This window comes from Syngnathus floridae, chromosome 1, assembly GCF_059516105.1.
Source record: "Syngnathus floridae isolate MCC-2025c chromosome 1, RoL_Sflo_1.0, whole genome shotgun sequence".
In the NCBI taxonomy this organism is placed as follows: Eukaryota; Metazoa; Chordata; class Actinopteri; order Syngnathiformes; family Syngnathidae; genus Syngnathus; species Syngnathus floridae.
The window spans coordinates 26,120,125-26,144,091 of NC_142413.1; the positions used below are offsets into that span (position 1 = coordinate 26,120,125).

General features: G+C 47.3%; 2 protein-coding genes across 9 annotated transcripts in view; one reads left to right on the plus strand and one right to left on the minus strand.

Annotated features, from left to right (window-relative positions):
* Positions 1-23,967, plus strand: part of LOC148404738 (uncharacterized) — a 41,165-nt gene that overhangs the window by 1,773 nt on the left and 15,425 nt on the right. The window contains exon 3 of one of the 5 annotated variants that reach the window (XM_088390612.1): positions 16,816-18,954. The exons of 2 other annotated variants lie outside the window; for them this stretch is intronic. In XM_088390612.1, coding sequence (XP_088246738.1) covers positions 16,816-17,468 — 653 coding nt within the window. In that variant the 3' untranslated portion in view covers positions 17,469-18,954. Of the gene's footprint in view, positions 1-16,815; positions 18,955-21,293; positions 21,362-23,967 lie in introns of those variants that run through there. 2 more of the 5 variants (XM_088390617.1, XM_088390627.1) reach the window with 2 other exon arrangements.
* Positions 149-23,349, minus strand: LOC148404739 (uncharacterized). 4 transcript variants are annotated; one of them, XM_088390657.1, is made up of 6 exons: positions 22,887-23,339; positions 22,530-22,684; positions 11,165-11,242; positions 10,775-11,091; positions 10,531-10,675; positions 149-593 (listed from the first exon to the last, which is right to left on the minus strand). In XM_088390657.1, exons 4-6 carry the CDS (start codon positions 10,907-10,909, stop codon positions 469-471), a joined length of 405 nt encoding a protein of 134 aa, XP_088246783.1. In that variant the 5' UTR covers positions 10,910-11,091; positions 11,165-11,242; positions 22,530-22,684; positions 22,887-23,339; the 3' UTR covers positions 149-468. The 4 variants fall into 4 exon arrangements, 1 of the variants encoding a protein (XP_088246783.1); XR_015861437.1 differs by having other exon boundaries at positions 10,523-10,675; positions 22,530-23,311; XR_015861440.1 differs by lacking the exons at positions 149-593; positions 10,531-10,675; positions 10,775-11,091; positions 11,165-11,242 and adding exons at positions 19,333-20,597; positions 20,719-20,834 and having other exon boundaries at positions 22,530-23,296.

The window sequence follows — 23,967 nt, forward strand, 5'->3', positions numbered from 1 at the left end:
GTCTTGCAAATGTAGTATATGCTGATGAGTTTTGTGCCGGTCTAGCCGGCGCCAAGATGGCGCCAGTCGAGACGGCTCCATCTTGGCTGACGCTGTCAGGTTCAAAGTATTAACTGAATATCTGAATAAAAGAAAAGGATCAGCACACAAAAACAAGTGAGGCAGAATATTGATTTTTCTCGCGAGGAGTGCGATACAGATTGCTTTCTACAATCTGACTACACTAAATAACTGTTTACACTCTCGCTCTTTTTATTTGGAACGCCCTACCCACAGTGTGAGACGATTAGCCCCTAAGTGTGGGGAGAAGCGCGTGGGCTTTGTCTCGTAAAAAGAAACAAAAGTAATGCACAAAGTGTTGCGTGCAGATATGGCTATATCAGCAAAACAGTTTAAGCAATCAATAACTTTCTTGGATTCCGAGAGATAAAAAGAGAAAGTGACGTTCTTTAAGGAAGATCAGAAGGTTCATGACGCATCGTTTAACGTGTTGTTTTCACAATCTGTTCTGGTGGAGGTCATTTTTCTGCTGAGATGTATCTTGTTTGACACACCCGTCATCTCGCCCCTGACCCAGCCGTAATCCTTCTGTTCTGTTGCACAAGATAAGAATAAGCAAGGCAAAGCAGCAAGCATACTGAGCAGTAACATTATGAATAAGTACTCATTAGAGAACGCATGATAACATATATATATATATATATATATATATATATATATATATATATATATATATATATATATATAAAATTTTTCTAACAGACGCCATCTTGGATGGGGTATTGTTATGCTAATGTATATGCTAATGTGTATGGTGCCAGCCAAGGCGGCGCCAGCCGAGGCGGCGCCATCTTGGTTGGCTGGCGCCATTTTAGCTTGCTGGCACCATCTTGGATGGGGACATGTATGGGGCCTGTATTATACCAGCCGGATGTTGGTGCACCTAATTTGACATTCAATAGTTAGTGGGGTCCGTTCAATAGTTTGAGTTTGCGGGGTCGTAGTCGTCTCCGAGAGTCAAGTCATTAAAGCGCCGTCACAATCATTAGCTATAGCAGAAATAGTTAGTGGGGTCCGTTCAATAGTTTGAGTTTGCGGGGTCGCAGTCGTCTTCGAGAGTTGAGTCATTAAAGCGCCGTCACAGTCATTAGCTATAGCAGAGCGAGGCGGTGCCATCTTAGCTGGCTGGCGCCATTTTGGCTTGCTGGTGACATCTTTGATGGGGACATGTATGGGGCATGTATTATAGCAGCCGGATGATGGTGCACCTAATTTGACATTCAATAGTTAGTGGGGTCCGTTCAATAGTTTGAGTTTGTGTTTTACTATTCCGTGTTGCTTCTGTTGCGTTTTGTAAAAAAGAAATATAATGGGTCATTCCAACCTCTTGTCAGTGGAGTCAGATTTCCTAACATTGATGAAAAATATTTGCAACCATTTTTGTGAAACAGTTATAAACCAAAGAACTGAGCTCGATTTTTTGAGCATTAACAATGATATTGATTTGCTATCAACCAATGAGTCTAGGGGTCAAGGGTCGAGAAAATCCAGGGTCGTAGTCATCTCCAGGAGTCGAGTCATTAGTCACTATTGAGGTTGATGCTCTGACCGCTCTCGTGAGTTTGCGTGATCCCCTTCACCTTCATTGCTGTGTGACCTGTCTCCCTCGTCCTGTAAGCGTATGTTTTTGGCCCTGCTGAGACAAATTCTGAAATGCTGTCATTCAAAAGCTCATCTGTCAAATCACCCAGATAATCCCCTAGAAGGAGAACACTTTCGCCCGGTTTCACTGTGTACACAAGGCTGTCTGTGTCGGTGTAAAGAACTCTCCTCTGTAAAATGTCTAAATAGCTGTACATTTTCAGACGTGCATAGGCTGTTCTGAAACACGCTGCAGCCACATTTGATGTTTTTGACGCGGGTATCTCATTGTTTATGTTGAAACAATCCTGTACAATTGAACGCTTTTTGCTAATGAAGTGGAAGAATTTCACATCGTACAGACCTGAAAACAGAAGTTCAAAAAATTCCTCAGATTTTGTCACAATTTTTGTGTTTGTCATGTTCTCACGCTGCGCAAGTTTCCCCCATAGATTGTTAAAACAGAGTTTTGAAACTTGTCTTTTTCCCTGGTTTACAGCAATTTTGGAAGGGTCTAGTTGGATACCCTGATGAATTGCATACCCTTCTATGTATCTTTCTCTATCAGCCTGATTGATCACGTGAGCCGGATAACCTGAACATTCCTGTTTACCTTTTAGAAATGTTCGCATGTAATCACAGAAAATTGTTTCGCTCGCTCTTGTGTAATGCCATACATCTGTAATATCTGCAACCGTGTAGTCGAGGTCAAGTGACTTAACAAATTCAGGGGTTGTCCAAACACCTGTTAACGATCTTTGATCATTATTATGTGTACACGCTGTCTGCTGGTTGTTACGCTCAGCGCATGTCCAGCACAGTGTGAAGACGAGTTTACCTTTAGCTGTTTTGAAGGGTAAAACAGGAAAATACAAACCACGGGGTGGGTTGACTGTGGCGCTGATGAAACGGAAATACGACCTGGGGTCTTTAAAATCACCATGGATAATCGTTGGCTGACCGATGGGGTAGATGCCTGTACTATTGATGAAAGGATATAATGACGTCACATCAACATACAACACACGTTCGTCAGGTTCTGCTGTGTATCTTAAAACGAATGCGTTCGACGCTGTAGGAAATTTGGCTTTTTTCAGGAATTCCTTCAACTCTATGTTCACCTTTTTCATTTGCAACCATTCGTGCTCACATATAATAACAAGGTGCACATCCTATTTAAGCTGTAGTTCCTGAATTTTCTTTTGGGTGTTATCAAACCTCTCCTGAAAGGGGCGTTTTTTTGTGGAAATATTTTAGAGAGGTCGTAGCATTCTGCGCAGCCATGGTGATAACAACCAAAATACTCAAACACTATTTTTACACTCCCAATTCCAGTATATCCATCTACAGCAGGGGTCTCAAAGTCCAGTCCTCGGGGGCCGCATTCCTACATGTTCTCCAAGTTTCCCTCGTTAAACACACCTGATTCAATTATCAGGCTGCTGCAGAACGTGAGGATGAACTGATCATTTAAATCGTGTGTTTAACAAGGGAAACTTGGAAAACATGTAGGAATGCGGCCCCCGAGGACTGGACTTTGAGACCCCTGATCTACAGTGTAGTTTTCTATCTTGATCTCACCCCCGTTCAATGCATGCCTAATGCGAATATTTTGACTATGTATGATCCATTGCAGGTATTGAATAGCATCATGCGAAAAAGCTTTATACTGACGCATATAGTTGTCTGAAGGTGTAATGGCTAATGTTTGAGGGGTTAGGAAATTAGCGCGAAAAACTTTCATGCACGCAGAGGCTATTGTCAGCATTGAATGGGTCTGTTCCGGTGGCCTCAAAAAACTCACTCCTGAATTTCTTGTACCCCTGCATTAACAGGTCAACGTCATTCTCTCAGTAGGCTATCGCCTGTTTAGCAAAATCGAACACACCGCTAGCTTCTTTGGCATACTATTCATCGAACTTAGCTCGTTGAGAGGGTGACATTCGCTCAATATCGTAGTACGCAGGGTCAGGGTGTTTAGGCCACATAGTTTAGATGTTCTAAAGAGCTGAATTTGTGTGGGAAATAACCCTTTGATTTAACTTCAAACCCCAGGGCCTGAGGCATCGCACTTAGAAGCATCATCAGGAATGAGAGCGAATCTCTGAATCGAGATTTTGTGTCTAAATCGACAAATGACTTTACTCCCCTGCATCAGAATGTCAAGTTTGATACCTAGTTAGAACATTCTCCTTATCAAGATGTATGAATCAAAACCTCTCGCATTATGTGCAACAAATGTCATTTGTTTAAACCGTGGGTTTCGAAAAAATCTGCGAAATTTGTCAACACAATCTGTGCCAAACCACTGTTTCTCCAGTCTATTTGATTTACAGCAGATATGAAAAGGTTTGTGTAAACCATCTGTATCTACATAGGTTTCAAAATTGTAGTAGACTACATTTTTGCAAGGTGGTTGAGGCTTGATGGGCTGAATGTAGCACATGTGTGGGTTCAACAAGGCATCATCTTGATTTAAGATTTCATCACACACTGCGCATTTTTTAACAGGGCAACGATGCTTAGCACCAGTACCATCAGCTTTCACATAATAATGCAGACCACATTGCAAGCATTTTTTGTATGAGGTGCAGTCGCTCGAAACCCTTTATGTTTGGCAAAGCATTCCTCATTACGGCAAGTTTTGTTACAATCGGGGCAGATAACACGTTTAAACCGCCGTTGTTTACAACGCGGATCGAGACAAATGTTACAGTGTCCTTCACAATGGTTGTTGTTCCCAGTTTTCATTCCCCTTGTAGCAATGTCTGCAGAAGAATGCGTGACCAACAAATGCCTCTATTGTTAAGGATCGGACAGTACAGCCAAGTGCGTAGCGACGGACTTTATTGGAAGGGGATGATGGGAACAGCTGGCGCTGGAGCGGCGATCGGGCTGGAGAGGACAAACGATTCTGTGGGGGTTTCAAATAGTCAAGCGAGTCAGTTTCTCCGGGACTGATGAGCGAAGCAGCATCAAGGGACAGACTGACACTCGGGTCTGCGCTGGCGGCGCTGATATAGCGCTGTCCATGAACCCGTGGCAGGTGACGGTGATTCCACTGACAGGGGGGCGTGGTCCCGTCGCAGGTGGCACCAGCACGTGACAGAACCCCCCCCACAAGGGACGGCTCCCGACGTCCCCAGGAACCGAAAACAACAAAACAAAAAAAAAGGAAGGCAATACCCCGGGCGGCCAGGCGGAGGGGTCAGCACACCGCCGAAACGTTCGACACCTCGCCAGACGCAGGATCGACGGACGCGGGGGCAGAAGACCCCGGCACCGGCGGGCAAGACCTCCCCGGACCCCCACCCCTGGTCCCCTCGTCCCTCCTCGGGCGCCCGCTCCTGGTGGGCGAACAAGGGTGGCTGGTACCCGAAGACGCAGTGGAAAGGCGAAAGTCCCGTGGCCGAGCTGGGGAGGGAATTGTGAGCATACTCTACCTAGGGAAGCTGTTGGACCCACCCGCGCTGGTCCCCGGCGGCCATGCATTGGAGAGACCTGCCCAGTTCCTGGTTCAGGCGCTCCGCTTGACCGTTGGACTGAGGGTGAAACCCCGAGGAGAGGCTGGCCGTGGCGCCGAGGAGTCGGCAGAACTCCGTCCAGAAGGTGGAAGCGAATTGAGGTCCTCGGTCTGACACGATGTCTTGTGGGAGACCGTGGTGATGAAACACCTCCCGCACCATGATGGACGCCGTCTGCTTCGCAGATGGGAGCTTAGGCAGAGGGATGAAATGTGTCATCTTGCTAAAACGGTCTACCACCGTGAGGACCACCGTGTTTCCCTCTGAGGGGGGGGAGGCCCGTGACAAAGTCGATTGACAGGTGAGACAGGGACGCTGGGGAACCGGCAAGGGTTGAAGCAGCCCGGCCGGAGGACGAGTAGACGTCTTGTAGCGGTTACAGATTGAGCAGGCTCTGACGTAATCGCTGGTGTCCACTTGCCAGGTGGGCCACCAGAAACGCTGTGCCACCACGTACCTCGTGCGTGCAGCGCCGGGATGACAGGCCAGGCGTGAGTCGTGCGCCCATTGCAGCACGGCCGATCGCAGGCCTTCAGGCACGAACAGGCGACCCTCCGGGCAGTTGCTGGGGCCGGGTTGATCGCGTGATGCGGCTTCCACCTGAACCGAGCTCGGGAGGATAGTGGGAGGCGGACCCTGTCCCTCCTCCCCACCAGGAAACAAACGCGACAGGGCGTCCGCCTTCGCGTTACGGGAACCCGGTCTGTAGGAAAGAGAGAACTCAAACCGGTCAAAGAATAGAGCCCACCGTGCTTGTCTCGCGTTCAGTCTCTTGGCCGATCTCAGATACTCCAAGTTGCGGTGGTCGGTCCAGACAATGAACGGAGTGGTGGCGCCCTCCAGCCAATGCTGCCACTCCTCCAAAGCCAACTTGACGGTGAGGAGCTCCCGATTACCGATGTCATAGTTCTGTTCTGAGGCTGACAAACGGCGAGAAAAGAAGGCGCACGGGTGGAGACGATCGTCTTGGCGGCTATGTTGAGACAACACCGCCCCGACACCCACGTTCGAGGCGTCCACTTCGACCACGAACTGTCTGTCGGGATCGGGAACTCTGAGGATGGGAGCGGATGTGAACCTCCTCTTAAGCTCCTGAAATGCCTGTTCCGCCAGTTCTGTCCATTTGTATGGGGAGGCGGGGCTGGTAAGGGCGGTGAGTGGCGCGGCCGCCGTGCTGTATCCACGGATAAAACGGCGATAAAAGTTTACGAAACCTAAGAATTGTTGCAGCCGCTTGCGTGTCTCGGGAACAGGCCATGACGTGACCGCCTCCACCTTCCCAGGGTCCATTTCGATGGATCCCTCACGCACCACGTAGCCGAGGAATTTGACAGAGGAGGTGTGGAACTCGCACTTCTCTGCCTTCACGTAGAGCGAATTCTCTAGGAGGCGTCGCAGCACCGCCCGAACATGCTTGATGTGCTCAGGAAGCGAGCGGGAGAAGATGAGGATGTCGTCCAAATAAACGAACACGAATTTGTCCAGCATGTCTCGTAACACGTTGTTTATCAGGGACTGGAAAACTGCTGGGGCGTTGGTGAGCCCAAACGGAACCACCAAGTACTCGTAGTGTCCGCTCGGGGTGTTGAAAGCCGTCTTCCACTCGTCTCCCTCCCGGATGCGGATCAGGTGGTAGGCGTTGCGAAGATCCAGCTTTGTGAAGATGGTGGCACCCTGAAGGCTCTCAAAGGCGGAAGAAAGAAGAGGCAGAGGGTATCGGTTCTTTACAGTGATCTCGTTTATTCCCCGGTAGTCGATACACGGGCGGAGCGTGCCCTCCTTCTTCTTTACGAAGAAAAACCCCGCTCCCGCAGGCGAAGAGGACGGCCGTATGATACCGGCTGCCAGGGACTCCCGGATGTATTCCTCCATAGCCCGGCGCTCAGGAGCGGACAGGGAGTAGACGCGTCCCTTGGGAGGGAAGGTGCCGGGCAACAGGTCGATGGCGCAATCGTAGGACCGGTGTGGAGGAAGAGAAGCGGCCCTGGCTTTACTAAAAACCTCCTTGAGTTCGTGATAAAATGCTGGGACATTGGAGATGTCGGGACTGTACCTGGGCTGGGCTCTGCCGAGTGGGCTGGTGGCCGCCTTCAGGCACACTCGATGGCAGCGTTCGCTCCACTGCCGAACAACCCCCACCGCCCAGTCCAGCACCGGGTTGTGCTGCCGCAACCAAGGGTGCCCCAGTATGAGCTGCTGTCCTGGGAGGGAAAGAAGAAAAAACTGGATGGTCTCGTGGTGATTGCCGGAGAGCAGTACCTTAACCGGTTCCGTCACGAAAGCCACCTCGCCAATCAGACGGCCATCAATGGCACGCGCGGGAATGGACGGGCTCAGAGGGAGGAAGCCGACACCCCACTGACGCGCCAGGCTAATGTCCATGATGTTCCCCTCCGCGCCGGAATCCACCAAGGCCGCCACGTTCTGGTCGCCCGCCGCAAGCTGGACACGTGCCTGTAGCGTGAGCGTGCTGGGACTGGGAGAGCCGGTGCTGGTCGAGCTCACGCGGATCCCCCGACGCCGCGTGAGCTCCGGCCTTTTAACGGGCACCCCGCCACCCAATGACCCCCTTCCCCACAGTAAAAACACAAGCCCAGTGAGAGGCGTCGACGGTGCTCCTCCGAGGGAACCCGAGCCCCTCCCAGATCCATGGGCTCGGCGGGTGGTGTGGTTGACGGGTCCCCAGCAGACGGAGGAATGTGACCACGCGGCTTCCGCGGGGACCTCCTCTCCCGATCGCGCCGCCGCATCTGGATCCGCCGGTCTACTCGGGCCGCCAAGTCCATCGCGCCCTTCAGGGTTCGCGGGCGATCGTAAGACACCAGTTCGTCTTTCATATACTCAGCGAGGCCGTTTAGGAATGTGCTAACGAGCGCTGGCGCGTTCCATCCGCTGCTGCCGGCCAACGTCTGGAACTTAAGGGCGTACTCCGCGACCGATCGGCTACCTTGACGCAGCGTCGCCAGTTCCTCGGCGGCGTCTTCGGCGGCGGATCCCAGGTCGAGCAGGCAGAGCAATTCCTCCGCCAAGGCGTCGAAGGAATCGCATGCCGGGGCCATCCTTTCATACTCTGCCAGACCCCACAGCCGCGCCTCGCCCGTGAGGTGGGTTGGAACGAACCCGACCTTGGCTGATTCTGACGCAAACGTGACGGGTTGGAGGCTGAACATTATACGACAGTTGGTCACAAACGCCCTCACGTGCTTGGGATCGCCGTTGAACTTTTCGATGTTGCCGAGGCGGGGCTCCGGGACGTCCACGAGCCTCCTGGCCTCGGCAGACGGGCGGTGCGGGGCTGCCGTGACAGCCGGGGACGCAGCTACCGACAGTCTCTGGAGGGCTTGGGCCATCTCCTGCTGCTGCAGCTGTTGTTGCTGACCAACCTCGATCAGGTGCCGGATGTCGGCGGACAGGCTGCTGATGGCGGTCTCGGCTCGCTCCAGTCGGCTCAATGCCGTCTCGTCGTTCGCTGGCTGCATAGCGTTGGTCAGTCTGTTAAGGATCGGACAGTACAGCCAAGTGCGTAGCGACGGACTTTATTGGAAGGGGATGATGGGAACAGCTGGCGCTGGAGCGGCGATCGGGCTGGAGAGGACAAACGATTCTGCGGGGGTTTCAAATAGTCAAGCGAGTCAGTTTCTTCGGGACTGATGAGCGAAGCAGCATCAAGGGACAGACTGACACTCGGGTCTGCGCTGGCGGCGCTGATATAGCGCTGTCCATGAACCCGTGGCAGGTGACGGTGATTCCACTGACAGGGGGGCGTGGTCCCGTCGCAGGTGGCACCGGCACGTGACATCTATAGCTTTCACGCCGTAGTAATGACCCTCTAGGTGTAAGACAAATAAAGTGTCTTCGTCTGTTTTGGGGTAATGTGTGTCGAAAAAAGTCATGGGGCGACAGTCCTCTTTTCGGTATATTATAATTATTTTCCGTTTGAGGACTTTTTCAAATGTATGGATATCCCCCAGACTCGCAGGTGTTTGACAATTCAACCCCACACTCTCATGTAAACGCCGTGCCTGTTGTGTGGTCTGTTTCGTTGTTAGTGTGTCATTTAGCAGATATAAGTTAGTGAGAGCAAAGCATAGATTGTTGTCTTTATTACGAGGTATGTATAAGTGTCGTTTTTTCAACCTCAAAATTTCTTTGTTGGTACTGTTCACCAGCCTGCGACGTATTCCACCACGCAATGTAGTGACTATTTGTACAATAAGCTCTAAGCTCTCATCGGCCAGAAGCTCTGCATTTGATTGGGCTAAACGCTCAAGCGACTGTTACACTATCTCTGAGAGAGTTTATGTCACTCGTTTGCTGGTAGATATGAGCCCTATCATTACCACCCACTAACTCAACCTGAATCACATCACCTGGTTGTGCTAGCCTATCCACCTCTTGCATAACATCATCTATTTTATCTTCAATCTGGAGGTAAAAAGGTTGCAAAAGCATTGATGTTCGCTTGCGATGGTAAATTTAACTGGCGCCTTACCTCGACATTAATGAAATGCGGTCCATTGACTAGAACAGAACCACCCTGCTGATCAGTTATTACAGAACCGCTGTTAGGTTGGTGGGGCATGTGTTGAAACGCTGGTGTGCTGTCATCAATAACAGAGCAGTTGTTAGGCTGAGGAATGTGCTGAAACGCTGGTGGAATGTCATCAGAACCGTTGTCACGCTTGTGTTGAAATGTTGGTGTGCTGTCATCAATAACAGCCGGCGTGGAATCGACAGGCTTAACGGTCAACTGGTCAACCAAAGGCTGCTTATTTAGATTTTTGATCATGGCTAGCAATTGAACAGGAATATCAGGACTGATACGTCTGCTGTTATCATTAGCTTGGTTATTTAATTCCGCTATCATGTTTAGCAATTGTGACGGGATCGGTGTAGGACTCTGTCTACCTTCATTCAGACGTTGATTGTTCAGATCATCTATGACAACTTGTAAATGGGTAAGAATATCAGGACTGAGGGGGCTTTCTCCCCCCGATACAGCATGGTTCACATTGTTGAGAGCCGTGAGCAGATCTGATATTAAATTTGTAGACGCATCGGTTGATAGCAAATCAATATCGTTGTTAATGCTCAACAAATCTAGCTCAGGTGTATCACTTCTTTAGTTTGTAACCGTTTCACAAAATGGTTGCAAATCTATTTCATCAATGTTTGTTAGGAAATCTGACTCCGCTGACGAGAGGTTACAATGATCAATTATATTTCTTTTTTTAAAAAAACACAACAGAAGTAACACGGAATAGTAAAAAAACAGACCTATCTCGATTCAGCAAAATTTGTCAGGATGGGTATAACCCTAAAACATTCTTGTAATCGACTTTTATAGATACAATTACCACCGCACTTGACTGGACGCCTCCTATTCTTATGGTGATGACTCTCGCGTGCTGGCTCAGGCCCCCTGGTGGTTGGATGGCTCGTGTTGTAGATGGCTGCCCTCCTCCTCCTCCTTCCTCTTTGAACCCCTCGCCCTGTGTCACGACGCTTAACTGGAAGTAGATATTTAAAATCGGTTAAACCGTTATAATACCAAAAATAGCTAGTCGAATGATAACATAGAAAGAGAAAAAAAAATTAGAAAGAAGTACCTCTAACTTTGTCGACTCGTAAGGGCGGTTCACGCCTTCGTATGCAGATAAAGCGTCCACCAATTCTGTGTCCGTGAATGCTTCCGGCTCCACCTCTATGTTCGTGACAACTTCCTGTCGGTCGGCGTGGGGCATGCGTTGATTGGTCTCAATGTTAGCACGTTACTCTGATGCGATTGGTCCCGCTGGCTCTGATGCGGTTGGCTCTGCCGCCTCTGGTATTTCAAAATGTCTTCCAGAGACATCTACTAGAGTCTGTGTTTTGAAATCAGCTTTTGTCAGCGGCTTGTTTTTTCTATTGGCTGCGGCTACGAGATCTGTTGCATACATAAAATAAATCACAAACTAATAGCATTTATATTAACTACCATAGATGAACGGCTGACTCACCGTAGTCTGATTGTGTTAGATAAACTCCACTAAAGTCGTCGTCAAAGGGTGCATGAACATCGGCAAAAACGATGATATCTGCATGACATTACATAAAAATTGCATCATGTTTTACAAATAACCCTAGTGTATTATAATAAAGCTAATGTATTATTATTATTATACCGATGAAATAGTGACATTACCTAACTTTAACCATCTCGAAAAAATATTTGGCGCACTCCGACTCCGCTGATCAGAGCTCATGCGCTGGCTTGTCTTCTCAAAATGATCAATGGTCATCCGTCCCAAACTAACTTCAAACTTGGCGGAGAAAAGGCCACGCCTATGGGGTCATGTGACGCGAAAACACTCTGCTATGGCTAATGATTGTGACAGCGCTTTAATGACTCGACTCTCGGAGATGACTATGACCCCGCAAACTCAAATTATTAAACGGACCCCATTAACTATTGAATGTCAAATGAGGTGCACCAACATCCAGCTGCTATAATACAGGCCCCATACATGTCCCCATCCAAGATGGCGCCACCAAGCCAAAATGGCGCCAGCCAACCAAGATGGCGCTGGCGCCGCCTCGGCTGGCACCATACACATTAGCATATACATTAGCATAACAATACCCCATCCAAGATGGCATCAGCCAAGATGGCGCCGTCTTGACTGGCGCCATCTTGGCGCCGGCTAGACTGGCACCAAACTCATTAGCATATACAGTTGCATAACAATATACATCAAAGGAAAGTGCCTTCTCATTGCCATATACGTACATTAGCATAACAATACCCCATCCAAGATGGCGTCAGCCAAGATGGCGCCTTCTCGACTGGCGCCATCTTGGCGCCGGCTAGACTGGCACCAAACTCATTAGCACATACATTTGCATAACAATAGACATCAAAGGAAAGTGCCTTCTTTATTTGTGTTGTTATCTCTCCTCCCCTCTGCACCATCATCATTGTTCCCTCAATCAAAGGTCCAGTAATCTTGTCAAATTCACCATCTCCAAAGCCCGTAAGGTTTTTGGTCGCAACTCTTTCCATTTCTCTGCAGCTTATGATTGGAATACTGTACAAAATAACCTCAAACTCACTGTCATCACATCATTCACAGTTTTCAAACATAGATTACAACAAATTTTAGCCAACTCTTGCAGCTGTTAGTTTAATCATGTTGTCATATTGTATAGTTTTACTGTTTTTGATTATTGTATTTACCGTATTTTCACGACCAAAGGGCGCACTGTACTAAAACCCTAACCCTCATACAAAAGAACTCAAGTCTCGCTTCCGTGAATTTTGTTTGTTGACCGTAATTCATGGTATTCATGCACCCTATAATGCGGCGCACCCTGTGCGGATTAAGTATAGAAAAGCCCCCGCACGCGAGCCTTTTAACCCGAAGCCCCTTATGGTGTGGAAAAATATGGTATGTAAAAAAAGGAAATTAAGTACGGTTTAAATATATATACATATACTTACATATATACATATACAGTATATATATATATATATACACTACCGTTCAAAAGTTTGGGGTCACCTAAACAATTTTGTGTTTTCCATGAAAAGTCACACTTATTCACCACCAAACGTTGTGAAATGAATAGAAAATAGAGTCAAGACATTGACAAGGTTAGAAATAATGATTTGTATTTGAAATAAGATTTTTTTTACATCAAACTTTGCTTTCGTCAAAGAATCCTCCATTTGCAGCAATTACGGCATTGCAGACCTTTGGCATTCTAGCTGTTAATTTGTTGAGGTAATCTGGAGAAATTGCACCCCACGCTTCCAGAAGCAGCTCCCACAAGTTGGATTGTTTGGATGGGCACTTCTTGTGTACCTTACAGTCAAGCTGCTCCCACAACAGCTCAATGGGGTTCAGATCTGGTGACTGCGCTGGCCACTCCATTACCGATAGAATACCAGCTGCCTGCTTCTGCTCTAAATAGTTCTCGCACAATTTCGAGGTGTGTTTGGGCTCATTGTCCTGTTGTAGGATGAAATTGGCTCCAATCAAGCGCTGTCCACTGTGTATGGCATGGCGTTGCAAAATGGAGTGATAGCCTTCCTTATTCAGAATCCCTTTTACCCTGTACAAATCTCCCACCTTACCAGCACCAAAGCAACGCCAGACCATCACATTACCTCCTCCATGCTTAACAGATGGCGTCAGGCATTCTTCCAGCATCGTTTCATTTGTTCTGCGTCTCACAAACGTTCTTCTTTGTGATCCAAACACCTCAAACTTGGATTCATCCGTCCACAACACTTTTTTCCAGTCTTCCTCTGTCCAATGTCTGTGTTCTTTTGCCCATCTTAATCTTTTTCTTTTGTTGCCCAGTCTCAGATATGGCTTCTTTTTTGCCACTCTGCCCTGAAGCCCAGAATCCCGCAGCCGCCTCTTCACTGTAGATGTTGACACTGGTGTTTTGCGGGTACTATTTAATGAAGATGCCAGTTGGGGACCTGTGATGCGTCTGTTTCTCAAACTAGAGACTCTAATGTACTTATTTTCTTGCTCAGTTGTGCAACGCGGCCTCCCACTTCTTTTTCGACTCTACTTAGAGCCTGTTTGTGCTGTCCTCTGAAGGTAGTAGTACACACCGTTGTAGGAAATCTTCAATTTCTTAGCAATTTCTCGCATGGAATAGCCTTCATTTCTAAGAACAAGAATAGACTGTCCAGTTTCAGATGAAAGTTCTCTTTTTCTGGCCATTTTGAGCGTTTAATTGACCCCACAAATGTGATGCTCCAGAAACTCAATCTGCTCACAAGAAGGTCAGTTTTGTAGCTTCTGTACCGAGCTAAACTGTTTTCAGATGTGTGAACATGATTGCACAAGGGTTTTCTAATCATCAATTAGCCTTCTGAGCCAATGAGCAAACACATTGTACCATTAGAACACTGGAGTGATAGTTGCTAGAAATAGGCCTCTATACACCTATGTAGATATTGCACCAAACACCAGACATTTGCAGCTAAAATAGTCATTTACCACATTAGCAATGTATAGAGTGTATTTCTTTAAAGTTAAGACTAGTTTAAAATTATCTTCATTGAAAAGTACAGTGTTTTTCCTTAAAAAATAAGGAAATTTCAATGTCACCCCAAACTTTTGAACGGTATAGATAGATAGATAGATAGATAGATAGATAGATAGATAGATAGATAGATAGATAGATAGATAGATAGATAGATAGATAGATAGATAGATACACACACCGTATTGGCCCGAATATAAGACGACCCCCTCTTTTTCAAGACTAAAGTTTGAAAAAAGACATTTTGAACAATATATTTAATTTTTATACAGAAAATAATTACAATACATCTGAAACAAATGATTATAACAATATATTCGAGAGAAAACGCATGTTATTTTGCCTCATTCAAATCATGCAAAAACTGTCTCACATCTTAATAGCTGAACATTTAAATATCTAAACTGAAGTGCAATCGCATTTGTAAATCAATGGCTTCTGTTTTTTCAAATGTAAATAAACCTACTGTTTCTCCATTTTCTGCTATCTCTTCTCTAATTTTCTTCTCTTTTCTTTCTTATCGCTATTTCTTCATCGTGCTACCGCTATTTTCATTTTTCTTCTTCGTGACAGGGGTCCGCTTTTACCTGGGGAGTTAAGTTCAGCATTTGCTTTAAAGATATCTGGCGCCATCTAGCGTTGTGAATGTGTATAATGTCTAGACCCCGAATGTAAGACGACCCACACTTTTTCAGTCTTATTTCAATGCAAAAAACACCGTCTTATATTCGGGCAAATACGATATACGTATCTGTCAGGAATGAGTTGAGCCAGGGCGACCAAATGCAGCTTGAACCAGGATTTATTGAAGGTAAAGGGAATTGGAAGGGAGGCAGGTGGGGAACCGACGACACAGACGGGAGGGAGACTCACGGCCAGCAAACAGACAGACAGACCGAAAGAAGTCCACTTGGACAAGGCTAAAATTTTGACCATGAGCCTCCAGACAGACCGAGGGAAAACCAGACGACAATAACAGGAACACTGGGCATGGACAGGGATGGAAACAACAGTAGACACCGACAAGGAGGAACACACGGGCAGGGTTTAAATACATCAGGTAACAAGAGGGAGCAGGTGACAGACATGACAATTACCAAGGGGTATGGCTGAGGGAAGTTGACGAGCGTGCTCTGGCATGGGCGTGACAGGCTCGGATGGTTATGCCCTTTTCGCCCCCGGGTATCGATCAGAACACAGGAGGGAAGACGTGGTTCAGTTTTGATTGCTTTACTGAATTATTGGCAAAAAAGTAATAGGCATCGTGGCTCATAGGGCCAGGCAAAAGGGTATAGGCACACGTTTGGTCGTAAGGATGTGAGAGCAGGTATGTGTAGTGTACATGGTACACAAACAGCAAACAGGTGCCTGTATATCATGTCTCTGTGGAGCAGAAGTCAATGGCGGCGGAGGTACGTACTCCTCTACGTGTTACATCCAGTCGTCTGATTGGTTTACAGCCCCGATCGACGTACAACGTAATGTCCTCTGATTGGTTTATCGGGTGCCTGTCTATTACGTCTCTGTGGCGAATGGTGGCGAAGGTATGTACTCCTTTACGTGACACGTCTAGTTCTGTGATTTTTTTTTTTTGTCCCGATTTACGTGGCGGAAGCCACCCAAAACAATGGTGGCAAAGGTAGGTCCTCCTCTACGTCTAGTCCTCTGATTGTTTTTTTTTTTGTCCCGATCTATGTCTACGCCTGTATATTATGGAAGCCACACAAAACAACTTTACAGATTTTTTAATCTGGTCCACACAAAAGGCGCACCTTCTTAAAAGGTGCACCTTCTTAAAAGGCGCACCTTCATTTTTTTAAGAAAATTAAAGGCATATATGTGCACGCTATGGTTGTGAAATTACGGTATTTATTTTTTAGCACCCCCCTCCTCGAAGAGTCACTGTTGTTTGGGTCAGGCCGCAGTTGTAAATAAGAACTTGTTTTTAATTGTTTGCCTGGGTAAAAAAAGGTTAAATAAAAAATAAATAAATAAATAAATTTAATATCGAAGCTGGTGTAACACTTAACAGATTTTTGTTGGTGGTGTGCCTCAAGATTTTTTCCAATGAAAATGTGTGCCGCGGATGAAAAAAGTTTGGGAAACACTGTTGTATCGGATTTTTCTTCTTTCAAGATGGCGGCGCGTGCACACGCAGCGGCCACTCTCTGTCCCGTCAGTACGGTGATTTGTTCGTCTAATGAGTGTTCGTCCGACAGTCTTATGTGTTTGTCTCGTCGTGCTTTATCGTGCTTCAAGTACAGCAGGCAGGTTCTGCTCGACATCGGCAGAAGTGGGTTTTGCGGCGTTCTGGACTTTGAAGCGTCGACATTAAAGGCGCTCGGACTGCTACGTCCTGAAACGTCGCCGACCTCACCCGCTATTCCTCCCCCGGTTGGGAGCCGTCGGAAACGGTGTGCGAGGAGGCAGAAGAGGGGCAAGCGCGGAGGCATCCGGGCCAGGCTGGCGGCCAGCCCAGCGCGCCCGGCGGTGCCCTCCATTCTTCTGGCGAATGTTCGATCACTGGACAACAAAATGGATTACGTCCGCCTGCTGAGGTCTACGAACCGGACGGTGCGGAACTGCTGTGTGCTCGTCTTCACAGAGACCTGGTTGAGTGACAACATTCCGGACTCTGCCGTGCATCTGGAGCGGCTAGCGTGCTATCGGGCGGACCGTGCCATTGTACGAGGGGGAAAGTCGCGAGGAGGTGGAATATGCGTCTACATCCGAGAAGAATGGTGCCGGGACTCTGTGGTGGTATGTAAGCACTGCTCGCCACTTGCGGAGTTTGTGATCATTAAGTGCCGTCCTTTTTATCTGCCGAGGGAATTTACCGCGATTCTGCTGGTCGCGGTGTACATCCCGCCTTCCAACATCGAAGGCGACAGGATCGCGGCGCTTGTTGAACTGTACCAGGCTGTCAGTGAACAGCAAACAGCGCACCCTGACGGTTTCACCATCTTCGCTGGAGACTTCAATCATGCCAACCTGAAGTCTGTTTTCCCGAGGCTTCACCAGCATGTTACTTTTCCGACACGTGGAGACAGCTTCCTGGACCTAGTCTACTCGGCGCAAAAGGGAGCTTTCAAAGCCACCCCCCTCCCCCATCTGGGGCTTTCTGACCATCTCACCGTTTTGCTTTTGCCCGCATACAGACAATTGGTAAAGGCATCCAGGCCGGTTAGGAGGCGGGTTCGGGTGTGGCCTGAGGGTGCCTCCGATGCACTTCGTGACTGCTTCGACACCACTGACTAGGACTTGTTTAAGTAGGCAGCCACCTACAACGATTGGACGGACATAGAGGAGTATACTGACTCTGTTACCTCTTCCATCACGAAGTGCATCGATGATGTGACTTGCTCGAAATCCGTCGTCACTCGCGCGAACTGGAAGCCGTGGTTGACGGGGGCTGTCCTCAGACTGTTGAGGGCCAGGGACAAGGCTTTCAGAGCGGGGGACGAGGCTGGCTTGAGGACAGCGAGGGCTGACCTGTCCCGAGGCATCAAAGAAGCGAAGAAGGCGTTCTCGTGCAAGGTCTCCACCCACTTCAAGGACAGCAAGGACGCACGTAGCCTTTGGCGGGGCATTCAGACCATCACGGACTACAAGCCCGCGCCGAGGAGCTGTGAGGGCGACGTCCGTCTGCTGAACGATCTGAACCGCTTCTTTGCTCGCTTCAACGCCCAGAACAGCACTTGCCCGCTGAAGACCACTCCCCCCCCACACGAGCAGCCCCTGCGCCTCTCTGCGTGTGAGGAGGGCGCTTGCCGCTATTGACACCCGTAAGCCGGCGGGCCCTGACAACATCCCGGGTCGAGCGCTGAAGGACTGCGCTGGGGAGCTGTCGGGTGTCTTCACGGACATCTTTAACGCTTCCCTGCAGCAGGCCATCGTCCCCTCGTGTTTCAAGGCTGCCACCATCGTTCCTGTGCCGAAGAAACCTGCACCGTCCTGCTTCAATGACTACCACCCCGTGGCACTGACGCCCATCATCATGAAGTGCTTTGAGCGGCTTGTCATGGAGCACATCAAGTCCGTTCTCCCCCCCACCATTGACCCTTTCCAGTTTGCGTACCGTGCCAAGCGGTCCTCCGAGGATGCCATCCATCTGCTCTGCCCTCCACTCGGCCCTCACCCACCTGGAGAGAAAGGACTCATATGTGAGGTTGCTGTTTGTGGACTTCAGCTCTGCCTTCAACACCATTGTGCCGCAGCAACTCATCTGCAAACTCGACGAGCTGGGCCTCAGTACCTCCCTCTGCAACTGGCTACTGGACTTCCTCTGTCAGAGGCCTCAGGTGGTGCGTGTTGGCGACAAAATCTCCGCCAGCATCACGCTGAGCACGGAGGCCCCCCAGGGCTGCGTGCTCAGTCCATTGCTCTTCACCCTGCTGACGCATGACTGCACTGCGACCTACAGCGACAACCGTATAGTGAAGTTTGCTGACGACACGACTCTGGTGGGTCTCATCACGAAGGGCGACGAGACTCGGTACAGGTCGGAAGTTGACCTTCTGACCACGTGATGCAGGGACAACAGCCTCCTGCTGAACATCAAATAAGACCAAGGAAATCGTTGTTGACTTCCGGAAGGGTCACACAACACACCTGCCGCTGATCATCGACGGTGCTGTGGTGGAGAGGGTGAGCTGCACCAAGTTCCTGGGGGTGCACATCAGTGAGGACCTCTCCTGGTCCGCAAACACCTCGCCACTGGCAAAGAAAGCTCAGCGCCGCCTGTACTTCCTGCGGAAGCTCAGGCGTGCATGTGCTCCTCAGGCAGTCCTGTCTACATTCTACCGTGGCACCATTGAGAGCATCCTCTCCAGTTGCATCGCTGTCTGGGGTGGTAACTGCACTGAACAGAACTTGAAGGCCCTGCAGCGCATAGTGAATACGGCTGGTAAGATTCTTGGTGCTTCGCTCCCCTCCCTGAAGGACATTTACACCTCCCATCTCGCCCGCAAGGCAACCTCGATTGCCAGAGATGTGAGTCACCCGGCTCACTCTTTGTTTGACCTTCTGCCTTCTGGGAAGAGGTACAGGAGCCTGCGCTCCCGCACCACCAGACTCGCCAACAGCTTCTTTCTCCAGGTTGTTAGGGCCCTGAACTCGCTACCCCCTTCTGCGTAGCGTGCGGCACTGTTGCGCTATTTTCTGGAATGTCTGCTGTACGCGCATTTGCTCCTTTTTTTTTGCTCCTCTTATTTATTTATTTGTTGTGTTATTTATTCATTATTTATTCAGCACGCTTTTGTTATACTTGTTTACTTGTTTGTCTGTTGTGAGCCATGTCTTGTCACCGTCGGATAGGGGGGAACGAAATTTCGGTTTCTTTGTGTGTCTTTGGCATGTGGAGAAATTGACAATCAAGCTGACTTTGACTTTGACTTTGATCTTTGCACCGTGAACGAGGTGAGGCAAATTTTGGGCTTTCTCTCATACCACAAGTCAGATATAGAAGACTTTTCATGGATTGCTAAACCTTTGTATGTACTCCTCCCAGCGCCATCAACCGCTTCCAAAATACCCAAAGACTCAAGGTCACAAAAAAAATAAGGAGAGAACAACAACCGAATTCGAAGGCAGTTGCCATCCTCTGCCTCAGTTACTATATTTTATTCTCCACCATAAGGCACTTTTAGTGTACCGTATTTTTCGGACTATAAGTCGCGGTTTTTCTCATCATTTGGGTGGGGGGGGGCGACTTATACTCAGAGTGATTTATATGTGAATTTTTTCACAAATTTTTACTTGATCATTAACATGTTACTGACTAACTAGTATAGCAGTTCCCATGCTTGAGCTTGACCTAAAGGTCACCAGCTTGTCAAAATACATTTTGAAGATGCTTAAATGTTTTAACCTGCTTACTAAGAGAATCCACGATCATAGTTATGATTATGTGTTAAATTGACTATTGTCAAAGTAAAAAAAACTCAGTCTGCTTTATTGTCAATTTCTTCACATGCCAAGACACACAAAGAGATCGAAATTACGTTCTCACTATCCCACGGTGACAAGACATATGTAGTTCCCAATGTACATACAAGTAAACGACACAAGAAAAATAAAACAAAAAGGCACAATCAATGAATATATAAGAGTGATGAATAAATAATAAATAAACAAATAACAATAAATAAGTACAGGATGCTACGCAGAAGGGGAAAGAGAGTTCAGGATCCTAACAGCCTGGAGAATGAAGCTGTTGGTGAGTCTGGCGCTGCAGGGCCTTCATGTTGTATTCAGTGCAGCTACCACCCCAAACAGCGATACAACTGGAGAGGACGTTCTCAATGGTGCCACGGTAGAATGTAGTCATGACGGAAGGAGGAGCACTTGCTCGCCTGAGTTTCCGCAGGAAGTACACTTGTATTAATCCTGTAACATGGACACAGCATCTTAATCTTGTAACATGGGCACAGCATGTATGAGTCAAGGTCAGATCTAGTCTGGAATAGACAGGAATCAACAGAATGTTGATTTTGTGATGTGTAACTACAGTGCAGGGGTGTCCAGCTCAATCCTTGATCTTGCAAGATTACGATAGACCCCTCAGGCTTGGTTAGATTAGATTAGGCCTAGAAGATATCTGTAGTGTCGTCCAAGGTTGAGCATCTGGGAAAACAGAAAAACAACTAATACATTTTGGAGCATTGCTACTACAATACATAAAGGCACACGTAACGAAGAGAAAAATGACGAAGACAAGAGCACTGGGAACATACAGTGTATCAAAGAGGATACAAGCACTTGTGTGAAACACCTACCTTGAACAGACGTGTGTGTGTGTGTGTTTGGACTGTCTGAACACTGTTAATAATAAATGGTAATGTTGTTATTGTGTTACAAATATAAACGTTCTGTACTGTTGGATTCTGTCCACAATTTAGGGAGCGCGTTATCTGCGCCTCACGGCAAAAGCCTTTGCCAATCACCTGTTATTCAATTTACTCACTGCGTGCTCGTTTGATTTCTTCAGATTTAGGAAAATGCAAAGACACTGAAGCAGAAATTAGACTTACACAGGTTGGTTGAGTTCAATCACAATTCTTGTTCAAAAAGCTCTGTTTTCAGGAAAGTGCAATACAGCGCTGGGCCCTTCAAGAGCGGAAAGTCTCCATTCAGAAAAGGCAAAGTCCAAGGTTGTTAGATCAGTTTTATATTCAGTAGCACATTGTGGGCTGGGATTGATGGGTGATGAGTCTTCGGGGTGGGGCAAGTTCGAAGGAGAGTCTGCTTCCATGGGAGTGGTGCTGGTTATGGGCGATTCGGTGTGTTGGTGGGGGGCTGTTGGTGTGTGTGTGTGGAGGGGGCTGTTGTCTTCCATCCCGTCTCTCGGCCTTGGCGATCATCTTTGGCCGAGTTCTCGGGTGGCTCCTTCTGGCACCCACTGGTTTTATCTCCACGTGACCTTCCTGTGAACATTCTTCTCCAATCTTGGACATACACTGTCGTACCGCATTCAACCGTATCTTTGCTTTGTTAGGCAAACTATTTCCCTCTGTGCAGAGCGTTCAGTAGTAATCAAAAACTGGCGTCTAGCATTAGTCAAAACATAAGATACAATCAAGTACTGAACGGTCAAGACGACTCTGGCCGTGTCCATGATTCAGAGAAAAAACATCAGGCATGCATTCCACAGTTCCTTAAGGGTCATTAAGGTATTTAGGCAATATATCAAAAGTCATTTGTTATTTCAAAGTCCTCAGAAATATATATATCAGATCATAAAGTTATAAAAACCTTTCTCATCACCACTTATCAAAAATGTCTAGTTATGTCTTCTTTATTGATTTGGTGTGTAGGTATAATCATATGCTTCAAATGTTTCTTTTATTTATTTAATATGTGAATATACTTGTCTGCTTATGTACTTTATTCAATGAGGTTTGAGCATATCTGTTTTTGTAGCGAGGCAGGACTTTTTGTATTTTGACCTCATTCCTTCAGTACCACTATGATCCTCTCTTTGGTCTTGTTTAATGGTATTCCACTACCTACAACATGCTAGTGAAACACCCAACAAGAATGTGTAACAACTATTATTAGCATTGGGTTAGGGTTGTTTGACTAACGTTTATGTTAGATTACTATTTGAGAAAGACGGTAAGGCAAAACCAGGAGTTACTGTAGCTACTCTCTGTAACGTAAATTAGTCATGGGTAATCTCTGCAGCCAAAATTGACTGCATATAAACTGCTGATGACATAACATCCTATCACATTTTAGGGCTTTTCACACTGCACGTTCTTAGCCTCGAGGCTATCCTTAGCCACTTTCAATATGAATTTATATTAAATAAGAACTTACCAAGTGCGAACAAAGTCCATTGCTGTCAATAGATCCGAGGCAATAATTACTTCCTAGTTCCTGAGTTGAAGGAATGCCATTGGGAGACATCAAGTCACGTGACGTTGTTACGAGTTTTGATTGGTTCCGCAGCAAGGACCCCTTTGCAGCAATGCCTGTTGCGTTTCGCAACCAAACATTGATTTTCATAAAACAATGACCAAAAAACAGCTCCCAACAATCAGAAATGTGGTAATACAAAATCTATGTAGGTCATATTAAAATATCACATCCTCCCTACAACCAGATTAATCATTTCGCTAACGAAAGCCTCTAGCGAGCTTCGGCCCGCCACCTATTGACGTGTCACGTACGTACCTTCGCTGCCATTGTTTTGTGTGGCTTCTGCCACGCAGAAACATGATATACAGGCACGCGATGAGCCAATCAGAGGACACTACGTTGTTCGGGGCGGTAGACCAATCAGAGGACTGGACGTGCGTGACACGTGGAGGAATACTTACCTCCGCCACCGTTGGTAAATAATACTATCATCCGTGCAAAGTACGTACCTCTGTCGCCATTGATAAATAAATACCACCGGTTGTGCAAGTCTGTAAAGTTGTTTTGTGTGGCTTCCGCCACATCGAGATGTAATAAACAGGCGTAATTTGTAGACCTGATGAACCAATCAGAGGACATTACGTTTTACGTAGATCGAGGCGGTAAACCAATTACGTAACACGTAGAGTTTCAATCAGTACGTACCTCCGCTGCCATTGATAAATGAAAACAATCGTTTGAGCAAAGAACAAAGCATTAGGACCCTCTAAAATGACATAGTCAAAGAGACATGCTTGCGAGGCACAATTCAAGCTTCCTGGGAAGCCGAGATCATTGCCGAAGAGCATCGTGACAACGATGAGGGAAATTGGCATGTCAGATGGCAAACTTGCCCAACTGTTTAATTTGGATACAAAAGATGAGTACTTGGACGGATTTGCGTATGAATATTTATCAATAATAATGTGAGTACAGTAGAGTACATGGTTAAACAGTAAAGTACAACCGAACTCACTTTCTTGCTCCCGTGATGTTTTTTGTTTGTTTGTTTGTTTGTTTTTGTTTACCGTAAATCATGGCATGCATGCGCCCTATGATGCGGTGCGCCCTATGTGTGTGTTAAATACAGTAATGGCACACATAACTGAGATTGCGGCTTTTAGTACGGTGCGGCCTTTGGTCGTGAAAATACGGTAATATCTAGACGTATTATGTAGACCTGATGAACCAATCAAAGGATATTCCATTTTATGGGGCAGTAAACTAATCAGAGGACTGTACATAATACGTAATGTACGCCCCTCCGCCATTGATAAATAGAGATCAGTATGGTCATTAGGACCCTCTAAAATGGCAATGACAAAAAGACATTCTTACCAGGCACAATTCAAGCTTT